We start from the raw sequence: 16,311 nt of genomic DNA on the forward strand, positions 1-16,311 counted from the left end.
AGCATCTTCTATAACACTGCTGCCCCATATAGATGTTTCCCATAGTCTGGGAAACATACCAGCGGGGATTTGAACCTGCAACCTCTTGCTCCCTAGGCAAGTTACTTCCCCACTGCACCATTAGGTGGTTTTAATAATGTAAGTAGTGCTTCTGAAATGCAGGTGCACTACTTTGAGTATCTGTGCTCTTGCACAAGACCACCAGTAGTTCCTTAGGAGCCCTCAGCAGCAAAAGGATGCTCAAAGCTGCCTACGTTACATTGTGGGATATATCAGCCACTATGTTGGATTGCTATGTCAAATCTCAGGTTAAATGTTTCAAACAATTTTGTCCTAAATGATTTAACTTAACTCAATTTTAAAATTCATGCTCTATGAATATTGGCCTGCAGAAGTCAATTAATTCTAGGCCTAACCGTAGATTGAAGAATGTTAGTTGCTTAATCACCTGCTCTTTAACCCATTGATTGGATTACATTTAAATATATTTGCAGATCACACAGACCTCGGTTATAAGTGCTCTTTAGAGAGCTAAACTACATGTTACCTGAAATCTATCTTTATTAGACAGGCTTAAAGCAGGCAGTGATCAGGAAGTGGTTCTTTTATGCCCCCAGACAGCCACAGAGGCCCAACACTGGTACAGGAGAGCAGTGCATGGTGAGGAGGAGAGCTGGTCTTCTTGTGGTAGCAAGCACAACTCGTCCCCTTTGCTAAGCAGAGTCCACCCTGGTTTGCAAATGGGAGACTACATGTGGCACAATATTCCCTTTAGGGGATGAGGCTGCTCCGGGAAGAGCCCCTGCATGCTTGCATGCAGAAGGTCCCAGGTTCCCTCCCTGGCATCTCCAAGATAGGACTGGGAGAGACTCCTGCCTGCAACCTTGGAGAAGCCGTTGCCAGTCTGTGTAGACAAGATGGACCAATGGTCTGACTCAGTATATGGCAGCTCCTTATGTTCCTATGTTTTTTACACTATCACCTTCCGCCATTTTCACACTGAAAATCCTTGTCACGATGGCTGTTTGCCCTTGAAGTGATTATTTCCATGGGTGTTTTTTTGGGTGGCGGGGGTGGGTGGGTAAGAATTTGCAGTGTTAAAATCGTGTATGGAGAAGTATTACACCCCACCCCGCCCCGCCTGGTGTGCTGAACTGGACTCCCTGCAGCTGTTTGAGGACTTAAAAGCACTTCTTGCTTCAAGCCTATCTGTTAAAGAAGGGTTTGAGGTAAAGGTAGCATGCAGTTTAGGCTAGTCATCAGAAGGAAAAAGTAAAGAAAAGTCTTTTTCTTTCCTTGTTGCAATAACAGCCCAGAATCAAAATAGTCTTAAACAGTAATCAAGTATCCTACCAATTACTCCCCCCCCATGCATTAATATTAGCCCTCATGAATAAATCAACAAAATCTTTAATTAGTTTTCTAATTAGACTGATGAAAGCTTTAAACTCCCATTGATTCAATAGACAAACCTAGTGAATTACAGATTTTATATCTTTAAAAATCCAGAAATGTGTTCAAGTCATGTATTGGGTCACCTAATTCATATCCACGCCGTTGTTTTCTGAAATGGAATTGTCCTAATGAGCACTTTGAGATCTGGCCAACATGGATCTATTCAGGGCTCAAGGGACCGAATCATCGTAAAGTTTCACCAAACCACCTTTATGGAGTCGCCTGAAATTCTGTTTCTCCTCTGACCTTTTGCTGTTCGAACCCATTTGCTGTTCCAATGAAGCTGAGCCTTGATTATCACCTCAGGATGTCATTTGAGCTTCTGATGGCTATAAAAGGTTGTGAGCAAGCAAACTCTGCCTCACTCCAGTCTCAGATGGATGATTGTGCATACCTTACATCGCTCAACATTTGGCACCCTTTCAGCCAAACATTGCCTTCCACAGCGGCAATGTCACAGTCTTGCTTAGCACAGCAGTTCTATTAAACGGCTCTTCTATATGCTGTCAAGTATAGCCTGAGCTTTTAAATCAAAAGTATAGCTTCCCTGTCTGAACCTGCACCTGCGCGTGCAGCCTTGAGATGTGATGCACAGTTCACATTTCTCTTTACAGAATAGCAGTTTCACAGCAGCATTCTCGCCTTTGCTTTAGACAGTGGGATTGTAAGAGCATGTTCACATTTTCGACTTCACTTAATGGTGTTGTTCTGCGACTTAGTGTTTAGTCATAAACGGCACATGCTTCTATGCTATGGAAGCCTGTTCAAGCAATCTACTATGGCGTTGGAATCATTAGCATTACTATGGAGCCACGTTGGGTGGGGGGGGGAGCCCCACACAGAACCCATTGCTCTGACTGTCAGTGCTGTGTCTCCCCCACCCAAAGACTGCTGTCATTGCTGCATACTCTCTAAAAGAATCTACAAAGATGTACAGTACGTGCATGTGGGACAGGGAGCAAGCAGATGAATAAGCTCCTACTCCAGATCAAGCAATGCTCAGGAGATCCTGCTGTAGCGCCTTTCCTTGTAGTGACAAGGCTTACGCATCCGAGCGGAATAAATACATGTTCGGCTCCTTGTGCTGGCTCCGGCATCAGCACCACCAAAAGTGAGGCCCAGGCGCTGCTGGCCACAGCTCTTCACACTGACGGCAGTGTTAGGGGCAGGCCTAGCACCAGTTCCCCCATGCAATCTCCCTGCCCCTCCCCATTGCCACAGGGATACTGTCGGAATGCCATGTTACCTGGTTGCCTGTGTGGCCCTGTGGAGCCTGGAGGAGGGCGTGGCATCCCTCCTGTGGGGCTTTTGCTCCCTTTAGGGGGCAGCAGGGATGAGAGGGACCCAGGCTGGTTGGATCCCAGTGGGGTTGAGAGGGCAAGGCAGGGAGGGCTGCAGGGAACAGCTCCAGGGTGACCGCAAGGTGGGGCGGGGCAGGAAACAGGAAGCAAGGCCAGGAAGGGGGCGGGGCTGGAAGTAGGCTTTAAGCCTTGTCAGCTCTGCACTGGGGTATTTAAAGATAAGGCAGCCCATGATGGAGGGCAGTTTCTGAGTATGGGAGCCGGGAGTTCCCCAGGAGAGGGAACTGGCTGAATGCAGCAAACCAGGAGGACGACGACTCAGGTGACAAACTAACCTCCTCCCCTGGCTGTTCCTGAGGCTGACCTTTTCTGTGCCTACCCAGTCATTTTGGAGTTCAAGAAGGGGCAGGAGCCCACCTCATCCCATAGGAGTCTGACAGATGCCTTCTAAACTTTGGGTTGGGAAGTGGGTTCCCTTCTCACCACCCAACCTGAAGTTTAAAACTGACACCCACAGTGATGGGGAACGATGGTGGGACAGTCAGGAGCAGGAGACAGGTGAGATGATGCTTGGGCAGTGGAAAGTGGTGATGCCTGCACTCACTGCCCCATCATGGAGGCACTGCCTGAGGCCGTTACCTCACCTCGCCTCATTAATGAGCTGCCTCTGTCTGTTTCCTACAGTTTGCTAACTGTCTCTGATCCTGGATCCAGGAAGCCATCTGGGGCATTTCTTCTGACAGCTTTCAAGATTCCTTCTATGAGGCTACATACCGCAGTTATACACAGACACACCTGCCCTTGTACTGTTGAATAAATCCTTCTCAAGGTACAGCTGTTGTGTTTTTTACACATGTGTGCACCAAGTTGTATATCTGGGGCAGGTCAATTCTGTTCCAGATCAAATCCATTCTAGGGGAAATTATCTCTGAAGTTGGGAGAATTACTTGACGAGCTAAGAAAGCAGGCAAATCTCCATCCAGTACAGCAGGCCCAGATTAATTATCACCAAATCAACAAATGTGTGCAACTTCATATCAGGTTTAGATAGTGAAGTATCACTGTGAAGTATCCCAGAAGGCACACGGAGGGAGGAGGCCTTGGGTTCATATCTAGGTTTATTCAAATCAAATCTTTTATTGCGGTCTTAAACCAGCATAAAGCATAAGTATATATTGTACAGTATATATTGTTAAAAAAAAAGAATTTAAAAAAGAAGCATAAAAACAAACAGTGATACATATTTGGGATTAGCAATTAACTAATGTTTTGCCTATGGCCTGCCTTATTCTAATTACTGCTGCACAAAATGTAGCAACCTGGTGAGTAATATGAGGACTTGAATCAGCTAACAAAAATTCAGCCAATTGATGAGGAACAAAATCCCCAGACACACTCAGCAAAGGTGTAAGAAAATTTGACCTAACGTTGTTATACAATTCACAGCAGAGAAACACATGTCTAGCATTTCTGTCTGGTTAGCATCACAGGGACAGAGGCGTAGATAATATGCAAGTTTTTTATATCTACCCTCCACTAGAGCAGAAGGCAGGGTGTTAAATCTTGCCAAAGAAAATGCTCCATGATGGTGAGGGAGATGCAGATGAAAAAGGTAGGCTGCAGGGATTACTAGGTATCTAACACACTCATGTATGCGCTGTTTAAGTAATGACTTAGCCTTCTCCAACCCCATAGAGAAGAACTGCATAGGTGAAAATCCTAGTAAAGAGAGCTTAAATTGAATTGTACTTTTCCAAGAGGAATGGAAGTCATCAACAAGTATCAGGGGCACAAGACCAACTGAGGAAAGGGAGACCTTAAGCCAATGAATTAGCACAGCTAACCAGACTTTAGCGGCAACACTCACCAAGCTGGCTTCTAAGCATAAGGAAGAATTGCTGTATCCCATGCTATATTAGAAACATAGCATGGGACCTGAAAAATCACCCTCAGGAATTTTGATTGCATTCTCTCTAAGATGACAATATTAGAGGGCAGACCTAATTGAGCTCCATACAAAATCTAGGCCAAAGACTTGGTCTCAAATTACTTAATTGAGGCTGGAATAAATAGGCCTCCCCTAGTGAAAAGAAATTTCAGAAAGGCAGTAGTGCTCTTATGCACATTACAAGCAATCATGTACCCATGTACTAACCCTAGCCTGAATACCAACCCCTAGATATTTAAATACAGCTACCTGTTTGATGACATTACCATTGATTAAGTAAAGTTCTTAGGTCTTTTAGCAAAGACCATTACCTTAGTTTTGCCATAGCTGATTTCTAGCTTATTCTGCAGACAGAACTCTGCAAAATTATTTAAAGCATAATTAAGCCCTATTGGCAACCTTGATAATAAAACCGCATCATCAGCGTATAAAAGGATGGAAATATGCTTGTTTGCCAATTTTGGAGGATGATACTTTGGATTTTCAAATCTAATAACAATCCATTTATGTAAAAATTAAAAAGCAAGGGCACTAAATACACTCTTGTTTATCACCCTTCAAAATTGGAAATCTAGGTTTATTGCAAGCAAGTTAGACAGAGCAAATCAAGTTGCTTCAGATGTCATAACCAATCTTGGTTTGTTTCTCACCTAAATTGGAAGTAGAATTCTGGAGAGACTCATGTAGCAGGGAAGCAGGAAGCACATACTCTCAAGGCTTGGAGATGTCCTGCAGGAGCAGGCTTTGACTGTGGTTGCACTTGACCCCTGAACTGGTCCTGTGTTTATGTTGTCATCCAGTTCTTAGTATGATCCCTGACTGCTGTGTGTAGCCCGCATGATCCCACTGAGGAATCATGGGAAGAAGTAGAGGCAGGGGAGTGGGGAGCACACATGATGCTGCAGCCGCCACCTGGGAAAACAATGGTGTAAAATAGGATCAAAATATGCTACCCAGTCAAACAACTTAAAAAATGTTTCTCCATCAAAATTATGGATGACTATAACTAAAAACTGAAACTGGATATTATTGATAGACCCTTGAAGAACATATAGAGAATTGTTGTTGCCAAGTAGTACAAATGAACAAACCAAACCAAACCAGGTTTATTAAAGCTGCTGCTTCATCACCGAAGCTACTGTGCTCTAAAACCATAGCAGGATTTCCCCAATGTCCCACCTGGATGGATATCAATGCCTACCTCCTGTATGTGTTTTTCACCTCCACTTCTGCGAGGCTTCTGCTATTCTCACTATGACTAGAAAATCTGCTTGATGCTGTAAGTCTTACTAAAACTGTCTCCACCTCAGTTTATTTGAGGCATCACTTTACCAGTTTTGATATCTGAAGAAAGAGCCTACTTTTAACTCACTGGTGCCATTTGGACATAGCTTTTCTGTTTCAAATAGCAGTGTCATTTGATTTATGACTTTGCCCAATGCCCAATATAGATCAGTACAGGTCATGACAGCTTAACATTGGAAAACCCTTTCTAGCATTCAGGCCACCTCCTAGTACAGGGTGACCAGTTTAGGACTGAACGCAGATCATCTATGCTGCCCTGACATGTCCTCCACACTTTTGAGATGCATGATGGAGATCTAATTACAGGCCGATCGAAAACATAACGGCTGAAAGCAAGAATACACGGCAACTTAATTGAGGGTGAAATGAATTAATTAGTGAAGCATCCAAAGATTCTCTCAGTGAGCACACACAAGTGCCAGCAGAGTATCCATTTTCTCCCCGTCTCCATTACCATGATATACTCACTTAGGTTGTACATTTCCATCTGATCATAAATAAGGTTGCCAATGCTGTCTTCCTAACGCTGGTGTTTCTGATAATTCTGAAGCTGTCAAATTTCCCTCGAATGTTTGCTAACTAAATGTGATATGAGTAGTCTAAGCCTTCTGTGATACTGCCAGCAGAAATGGAAATATAGAAACAGCATAGCAGAGAGAGATGGGAAATCAAGAGAACTGCTTCTCTCGCAGCTGCTCCTTCAAAAGCAAATGTGTGGTCAAATATTCACTCATTTTAAGGGGTCGCTCCTTGTTCCAGAATACCACAGTCCTGTGTAATAAGCCATGAACAGCTCGCAGTCCACATGATAAGCCCACAGTGGTTCTTATTCACCAGCTCTTATCCACACAGATTGTGCAATGATACTCTCTCAAAGCTTCTTTCTTTCTTTCTTTCTTTCTTTCTTTCTTTCTTTCTTTCTTTCTTTCTTTCTTTCTTTCTTTCTTTTTGCACAGAAAGGTGTTTTAGTAGTAGTGGCAGCAGCAGTAGTAATTTATTGTTTATTGCCAAAGGCCATAACAATGAAAACATGAATTACAAATAAAATGCTCATATAGCACATAAAAAGAAACCATGCAAAGAAAATGCAGCAATCCTCCTTTGACATCATATTGTGCAAAATACATGAAGGGCAACTGTGAGTAAAATGATGGAATGTCAGATATACTCATTAGCTTTACAATCCACCATAATCTTAATCAGGTAAGCAGCCTGTAGTTTCTGGACAGTCACAGCAGACTTAACCATTTGTTGGGTAACATAAGAATTTTCATCTGCCAAGCACATAATGACCACTTTTTCCTCTGTCAGACCACTCCATTGCAGCAGATAATGCAGAATATCCTCAGTGGCCCCACTTTTACAGATACATTTCCGGAATGTCAAAGATATTTTAAGATACCTCCGATCAAGAAATGCTGATGGCCAAGATCAGTAAAGGAGGGAGGCCCCCCCTCCCCGAAACAAACAAACAAACAAATAAATGTTCATGTCTAGGGGAACTGATAATTATGGAGAGCTCCAGAAGAAAGCACTATATTCAAAACCATGTCACTTGAAATGGAGAGCTTGCACCAGTCTCTCCTCTCCATCACTGTAGCTACCTTCTGCTCTTGCCTTATTGGCCAGAACAGCTGCTAGTCAAGCTGTTTCAGCTTCTGATTCCTTGGGGGCAGCTCAAACCATCACCATTAAAAGAAGAAGAAAAATTGGGGGGAAATACACATACTGGTTGCCACAACATGCCTGTTTTCTCTCCTCCTCCTCTCCTCCTCCTCCCTCTCCTCCCTCCTCCTGCTGAAAGGCCGTCTTCTCATACTACATGGGAGGAGGCAATGGTAAACCCCTCCTGTGTTCTACCAAAGAAAACCACAGGGCTCTGTGGGCGTCAGGAGTCGAAATCAACTTGACGGCACATTTTACCTTTCCAGATTACATGCTACAACAGTGTCACTATGTGTCCATTAAGTGTGCTTCCGTACTGCCTGTGTTTCGACATCGTAGTCCCTTCGCTGTCAGCAAGGTGCCATTCACATTTCCAATGCCTTCTTTCGGATTTTATCCTTGCGTTTTAGTCCTACAACATTGCATGTGCATTGCAAATAAATAGCTGTATCTCCTTGTTGTAGGAGGGTTGTGCAAGCTATTTACGTTTTCATAATGATCCTGCCAAGCCGAAGCATTTTACTGTTGAACAGCATGTATTCTGGAAAGCGCCCAGGTGCATGTTATCCACTAAGACAACTCTCTAGAAAAATAAGGTGAGATTTGTCTGACATGATAAGTTTTTGACAAATCCGTGCTGGTTCCGACTAATCACTAGATTCTTTTCTTGGTGTTTACAGACAGACTGCTTAATAATTTATTCTAGAATTTTGTCAGGCATGCTGACAGATCTGTAGATTCCTGGCTCCTCCTTTTTCTGCTTTTTGAAGATAAAGGTATCATTCATTTGACTCCAGTTTTCTGGCATCTCATCCATTTTCCAGGAGCTCTCAAATATTATAGAAAGTGGTTCTGTGAGATCACATCTGCAAGTTCCTTCAGTAAAGGAACTTGCAGAAGAACCCTTTCATGATCTTGAACTTTCTCAGGTGGAACGTGCCCCTCAAGGTTTGCCTGAAGTCCAGATAAATATAAATCCACATTCTTCTTCTCCCAATCCCAATTGTTAGCTAAAACCAAAAACCAAACCAAAAAGTTATCTCCAATTTGTGGCTTTCCCCATCCCCTTTAATTGATTTAATGAGTCATGAGTATTCTTGCATTCCAAAAAAACAACATCTATAGGAGCTTTCTGGTGTCTTATGGTACAGCGAGAGTATGGTGTAGGTCTGACACTTACAATGAATAGGTATTGCAAACGCATGCTTTTTCAGGGAAGGTAGAGAATACCCATTTGATTGACATGTTTGTAAAAACTAGAGGGTGTGCTGTAGATTCAGCTGGCATAACAAACCAGATGGGAAAATTCCACTGGGTATGGAATGAAATGATGCGAATAATTCTGTTGTTGCTTTTTAAACAGAAAGATGGAATCCCATTTCATTTAATCACCTTTGTTGTGTGTGTGTGTGTGTGTGTGTGTGTGTGTGTGTGTGTGTGTAGGCAAGACCAATCGTAGAGGCAGCCACCTGGGGTGTCAGAATTCAAAATGCATAAGCTATTCTGGATCCCCATCATAGAACTTGGAGATGTTCTAAGGGGATGGACTCCATTCATTTATGGAGCAAGGGAAGCGACTGAACCTGGGAAAACTTTGAGGAGGGAATATAACCCACTCCATCCACATAAACAAGATATTGGAGATGGCAGAAAAATTAATTTTCACCTATGTTGACAACAAAGCTCGACTTGACCCTGATTCTACCACTTCCAGTCTCTCCAACATGATCAACATTTTTCCTCATTACTTCTGCCATGCCATACTGGCATTTGGTGCCCTACCTCATGTACAGCCCTGCCACCAAAGAGATCTTCTTGTAGTATATAGTCAGTGGACCGAGGTTATGCTAAAAAAACTTTATTTTTTTAAAGGAACAAACCTCCAATTTTGGAGCTGAGGCATTAAAATCCCAGGAGGAAGGATGCCATGAAATGTTTGCATGAGATGCAATTTTCACACAGGAAAATGGCTCTTTCTTCAGCAAGGCACTGAATAGGCGTGTGCACAAATGGATTTTTTGGATTTGATTTGTACCCAAAACAAATCACCCCTGATTTGTTTTGTATCCAAATCTATCCCCTCCGAATCACCCCAGATTCAATTTGTATTTGCTTTGATTCAATTTGGATTGAGATCGATTTGGACCACTCAATAAGATGCTAGGGGCACCAAATTTGGGTGGTGGATAGGTCCTACTACTCTGATTTCAAGGCAGTGGGACACTTGGATTATCTTTAATGAATTTTTTAGTTTTAACTGATTTTGAACATTTCCGCCATAGGAAACAATAGAGATTCGAAGTTGCCATATCCTAATGCTAACACAGATCCCCAGCTTTCTTTTTTTTTAAATAAGCTAAGCTCTAGCCCTTGTAGAAGTGGAGTTATGGAGCAAAATGTGCAGTCATTATTTTTCAAGTGTTCAGGTTCTTTGGTGTATAATAACTTTTCCTCATAATGAATCCCTATGAGGATTCATTGTGCACCTTCATTTCTTCTGCTCATTTTGACTGTCACTGGACAGTGCCAACTGTCAACTGCCATGTGCCAGCTACACCCCCCCTCCTGCAAATAAGAGCTGTCACTTATGTAATTAAATTACATTAAATTAAAATTTAATATCTGACATTTCTTAAGAACTTAAACTCTTCAGACCACACCACAAATCCTGTAGGCTGATAAGGGTAAACACCCCACCCAGGACTGGCATACCATACTGGAATGTGGCGGTCGCACCCTGATAAGCACTCCTCCCATACTGCGGCAAAATAGAACCAATCCGCTCTTTCCACGCTCTCTCCCTATACATTTGCACCACCTCTTTTGTACTCTATAAATAAACGCACCCTTCTGATGTTCAGGAGGTCCTGCATTGACACCGTTTCCGCCTTGTTTGTTCCCTCATCTGGTGACCCCGACGTGATCCAGATCCCTCAGCACCCTGCTTACGCGACTGGAACAGTCTTCTTAGTGCACTCAGCTTCGGCTCCCTCGTAAGTATGGGCTCTAGTCTTTCTGTTGATCAGAAACAGCATGCGGAAGAATTGCAAAAAATTATCCGGCAACATTCCGGGGAGGTGGTGCCTGTGCATGATCTCGCTGATCTCTTACGGGAGGTCGATTGTCAATGCCCTTGGTATCCGTACAAAGGGACATTGAAAGCAGAACATTGGAGAAAGATAGGGACCGAGCTGCAGGCGGAGCCACGAGCTCCGATCCAGCACCTCCTGCTCAGCAGAAAGGTGCTGGAAGCAGTCGCGGCTTTCTTCGGTGGGGAGCCTGTGCTCCTGAAATCTGAAGTTGTGGATGCCGCACCCCCTCCATACCCTGTGTTGCTGCCCGCCGTCACGCCGACGGCCTCGGGGCCCCCGAACTCCAGGGCTCTTAAGGAGAAGCTGGGCTTTCGAGGGGTTGTTGTGGAGGGACTCCATCATGCCAAAAAGTCCGGACAAATCCTGGTAGATGGGGAAGAATGGGCTGGAGAGAACCCAGCTCTGTTCCCAGTGATGCGAGGTCCGGTAGACGGCCAAGGAAACGCCCACGTGGACTGGGAACCACTTCCGTATTCGGTCCTCCGGGAGTTAAATCGAGCCGTGAAGGACTCAGGACTCCAGTCTACCTTTGTCCAGGGCATTTTGGAAGGTCTTAACAATGGATACCTCATGACCCCGCACGACTGGAAGGCATTGTTTCGTATGATTTTAACGCCTTCACAGTATGTGGTGTGGGATAGCGAATATCAGCAGGCAGCCCGTTTGGGCGCCACAGCGCAGATTACAGCAGAGCAGGTTTATGGTTCTGGGCAGTTCGAGCCTCTGGCCATGCAATGCCAGTTGCCTGATGGACACATTAAGGCGGTTGGAATGTGTGTCCTCCGAGCGCTCCGCAGGGTGCCCTCGGCTGGCACCCCGGCTCGCTCCTTTGCAGTGATCAAGCAAGGACCCTCAGAGCCATACACAAGCTTTGTGGACCGTTTGAAGGTTGCGATCGCTCGGCAGTTGGACAATGTTGAGGCTCAGGGAGAGCTGCTGCAAAAATTGGCATTTGAGAATGCCAACGCGGACAGCAAAAAGGCCTTGCAGGGAGTTATCCACCGTCAGACTTATTCCCTGGCGGACATGATTCAGGCTTGTGCTGAAATCGGCTCAAAATCGTACGATATGGGCCTGTTAGCTATGGCTTTGAAACAATCCAATAAGCCCACGGGGAACTGCTACAACTGCCAGAAGCCTGGCCACTTCCGTGCTGCGTGCCGAGCGCCAGGCGGAGGAGCACATAAATCTGGATCGAACCAGAAGAATGCTGGTCGCCCCTCGAAGAAGTGTCCCAGATGTAGCAAGGGCTACCATTGGGCTAACCAATGCCGTACTAACCCTGTAGGAACAGAGACCTCCCCGGGAAACCGGGGAGCGGGCCTTCCTCGGGCCCCGGAATAAAGAAAGAGGAATCATTGCCGACACCCGGATGTGCTGTCGCGCTTGTGCTTCAAAAGAATGCCACCTCAGTGTTCCCAGGGGAAGTTATACTTGTTCCCACATTGCCAGCGACTCCCTTTGAGGGTCCTGAGCCACTGCTTATTTTACCAACGCAAGCAGCGAGCCCTCAAGGGATTTTTGTGGTCCCGGAATTGCTTGACTACATTCCCCAGACATCTATCATGCTTCAGGTTTGGGGGCACATGCCCCTGACCCTTAAGCAGGGAGATTCGTGGGCTCATTGCCTAAGCGTACGGAACCTCACCCCAGTGGGGCCTAAGGCCTCTATGTTATCCCCACAGGTTGCGCTGGTCCAGACGAACATTGCCAGTGGAAAGCCAACTCGTAAGTTTTGGATTCATGGGCACTGCCTCGAAGGGTTGTTGGACACTGGGGCGGATGTGTCGGTCATTACGGTAAAGGAATGGCCGTCTCAGTGGCCTAAGGAGCCCGCCCCCTCTATTTGGGGAGTGGGTGGGGAACAATCTTCTAGCCAGAGCACTGAGTGGTTGGCGGTGAGAGCAAGTCAAGCCGGTCCAGTTATAGCTCACTTTCAACCAGTCATAATACCGCTCCCTTTTAACCTATGGGGACGCGACCTCCTGCAACAGCTGGGAACTCGGATCAACATGCGGGAGTAGCTTCCCCGCACCGAGCATTGGCCCTCACCTGGAAAACTGAAGAACCCATTTGGGTAGAGCAATGGCCTTTGCCAAAAGACAAATTAGAGGCTCTGCTGCACCTGGTAAAGGAGCAGGTGCAAGCTGGACACTTGGAATTTTCCTCTAGCCCCTACAATACCCCTGTTTTTGTGATAAAGAAAAAATCAGGGAAATGGCGACTCTTACATGATTTGAGGGAAGTAAATAAAATTATTGAACCCATGGGCCCCTTGCAATGTGGACTACCTAATCCTAACTTAATACCTGCGGGTTACCAGGTCGCCATCGTAGATTTGAAAGACTGTTTTTACACTATTCCCCTTCAGCCTCAAGATAAGAAAAAGTTTGCTTTCACGGTACCAGTTCTGAATAATGCCCAGCCCACACAAAGGTATCATTGGTCTGTATTGCCCCAGGGCATGTTGAACAGCCCTGTGCTGTGTCAGCTTTACGTGCATCAAGCATTATCGGAGTTTCGTAAGCGTTATCCGACCCTCCTAGTTATTCATTACATGGATGATATCTTGGTATCGGGGCCTAGATTACCTCTTAATTGGTTACCTATTCTAACTCAGTCCCTGAGAGAGTTTGGGTTAATAATTGCACCTGAAAAAATCCAGCTCTCCGAGCCCTTTTTGTATCTTGGCCACCGTTTGATGAGCGCCTACGCCATGCCCCAACTACCCGAAATTATTTTGCCACCAAAGCTGACTTATGTACACTTACAACAAATCTTAGGGACCCTTAATTGGGCACGGCCATACTATAAATTGACAACTAATGACCTCCACCCGCTTTTTGAGGCTCTTAAGCAAGGCCGACAACCGGCTGACCTCATTACATTATCTCAGCCTCAGTTAGAAGTGATTAAGAAGGTGAATATCGCCCTAAAAGAGCGTTGGGTAGATCGTGCAATAGAAAATATGCCCCCTGCACTTCTAATCGTAGCAACCCGACCTCAGTTCACCGGAGCAATCGCTCAAGTCTCCTCGTCGGAGGTGCATATCTTGGAGTGGCTCCACCTTGCACATACGCCAAAAACCACTGTCTTGACTCAATTGGCTATGCTAGCTTTGATCCTCCGCAAAGGGCGCGATCGTTGCTTGGCCCTTTTTGGCATGGATCCTATTCGACTCCACATACCCATCCCCCAAAGTGACTGGGAGTCTGGTTTCCGTTCTTCCTTAGCCTTGCAACTCGCGTTAGCTGATTTTACTGGAGAGGTTGCATACCACCTTCCCAAGGATGTACGGTTGCAACTTCTCCCCCATTTGCCTATTAGACTCGGCACTTGCCTAAGCCCAGCCCCCCTCCAAGGGGCGCCCACTGTCTTTACTGATGGGTCACCTACCAGAGGTGTGATGACTTGGCAGGTGGATGGTGAATGGAAAGCCCGATATACTACCCCACAAACATCTCCGCAACGTGCAGAGCTTGCTGCGGTAGTCCTGGCTTGCACAGTGTTTGCAGACTCTAGTTTTAATTTAATCACTGACAGCTTGTACGTTTATAATGTCCTCACTGTACTTGAAGGAAGTTATGTCTCTCACAATCTAGACAGGAACCTTCTTGGTTTGTTTATTGCGTTGCAACGTCTGCTGGCGCAGCGCAGAACGCTTCTCTTTGCCGCCCATATTCGCAGCCATCAACCCTTTCCAGGCTCGCTGGCAGAGGGAAATGCAAAAGCTGATCAGCTGTTACGCGCCTTTCCAGTCTCCCCAGCGCAAAGTCATGCCATGCACCATCAATCTGCCCGCAGCCTCGCCCATAGGTTCTCTATTCCCCTCACAGACGCCCAGGCCATTATTCAACAGTGCCCCCAATGTTCAGGCCAAGCCTCTTACCCGTCCACAGGGGTAAATCCCAGGGGGTTGGGAGCCAATGCGTTGTGGCAGATGGATGTAACGCAGTGGCCCCCATTTGCTCCCTGGCGCTGGCTTCACGTTACAATCGATACTTACTCAGGGTACATTTGGGCCACCCCGCAGAAGGGCGAAAAAACTCGCCATGTCTGCAATCACCTTGTCCGCTGCTTTGCAGTCATGGGACAGCCGTCCGCTTTAAAAACTGATAATGGCCCTGCCTACTGTTCCTCGGCCTTTGCTTCCTTCTGTGCGCGTTGGGACATCCGTCATACTTTCGGCATACCTTACAACTCAACAGGCCAAGCTATCGTTGAACGGGCCAACCGCACTTTGAAGGCTGCTTTGGTTCGACAAGACAGGAAAGGGGGAAGTCCCCTGTCCTTGCCGGACAGGGAGCAACTGCTTGCACATGTTCTATTTACTATTAATCACTTAAACCTTATTTTCTCTGATTCTCATTATTTATCCCGCGTACAAAAACACTTTCGCACCACCGAGCCGTCCCCCCGGCCCTTGGTGCGTTACAAGCGCCTGCCGGACCCGCAGTGGAAAGGTCCTGTTCCCCTGATCACTTGGGGCCGGGGTTATGCTGCTGTGGATCTCCCAACAGGCCCGTTGTGGGTACCTGCCCGCTGTGTTCGACCCACCCAGGATGTCGTGGCATCAAGGTCTGTCCAACCCGATCCCGAACTTCGGTCTCCACCTGAAGGAGAGCTTCCCGGCACAGCCCCGACAACGAGGCAGCAACAGGAAGAACAACCCGCCAGTGACCTGGGGAATGGTGAAGAATCTGGCAGCGCAGGCGACCGTGCTCCTGGAGCAGGAGGAAAAAGAAAAGACCCCTGAGAACTTTCTGGCAGCCGTGTTTGCAGCCCTGAATGCAAATTCTTGCCTTATTCTGTTTTGTTATTTCTTCTGCCTTTTTTATGTACCTACTGAAGCTTTGCCCTTGGCTTCTCTTTCACACCCCAACATGTGGGTCCGTCACGCGTATTATATGTTTCACACCCATGGAACCAATGTCTCCCTGATATGTGAGCACCCATTATGCATATCACCATGTTAAAACAGAAAAGGGGGAGATGTAGGCTGATAAGGGTAAACACCCCACCCAGGACTGGCATACCATACTGGAATGTGGCGGTCGCACCCTGATAAGCACTCCTCCCATACTGCGGCAAAATAGAACCAATCCGCTCTTTCCACGCTCTCTCCCTATACATTTGCACCACCTCTTTTGTACTCTATAAATAAACGCACCCTTCTGATGTTCAGGAGGTCCTGCATTGACACCGTTTCCGCCTTGTTTGTTCCCTCATCCTAGTTCTTCATCTTTATTATTTCAATGGTGTTAAAGATGTACAATGAGATCTAAAGGAGAATCATTATATTCAAGAACAACTTGAATATTCAAGAACAACACTCTCCCCTATCAAATCTCTGTCGTACATCACACACACACACCCCGCACACACATAATAAGCACACATTGATTGTGACATCTTCTCCTTCCAGCTCCTAATTTGTGTAACAGATGATGAACTCATAAGCAGGTTATGAATGAAAGCTTTCAGATTTATTTATTTTTTTGGTGGGCGGGGGGAGGAGGAATATCTTCACCTCAAGGTCCCCAAA

General features: G+C 46.0%; 1 protein-coding gene across 1 annotated transcript; it reads left to right on the plus strand.

Moving 5' to 3' along the window:
- Positions 1-10,507: 10,507 nt before the first annotated feature.
- LOC128342799 (uncharacterized) lies at positions 10,508-15,966 on the plus strand. Its single transcript, XM_053290732.1, has 3 exons — positions 10,508-10,667; positions 12,452-12,494; positions 15,287-15,966. Exons 1-3 carry the CDS (start codon positions 10,528-10,530, stop codon positions 15,740-15,742), a joined length of 639 nt encoding a protein of 212 aa, XP_053146707.1. The 5' UTR covers positions 10,508-10,527; the 3' UTR covers positions 15,743-15,966.
- The last annotated feature ends 345 nt before the right edge of the window (positions 15,967-16,311 follow it).

The sequence above is a fragment of the Hemicordylus capensis genome, chromosome 2 (assembly GCF_027244095.1).
Source record: "Hemicordylus capensis ecotype Gifberg chromosome 2, rHemCap1.1.pri, whole genome shotgun sequence".
In the NCBI taxonomy this organism is placed as follows: Eukaryota; Metazoa; Chordata; class Lepidosauria; order Squamata; family Cordylidae; genus Hemicordylus; species Hemicordylus capensis.

What these genes read in the sequence shown, in the direction of transcription:
- LOC128342799 (XM_053290732.1), top strand. Translation starts at nt 10,528, where the DNA reads ATGTTCAGGAGGTCCTGCATTGACACCGTTTCCGCCTTGTTTGTTCCC. An exon ending in CACTCAGCTTCGGCTCCCTC is followed by an intron (nt 10,668 to 12,451) that starts GTAAGTATGGGC and finishes TTATCCCCACAG; the next exon opens with GTTGCGCTGGTCCAGACGAA. An exon ending in TGCCAGTGGAAAGCCAACTC is followed by an intron (nt 12,495 to 15,286) that starts GTAAGTTTTGGA and finishes ATCTCCCAACAG; the next exon opens with GCCCGTTGTGGGTACCTGCC.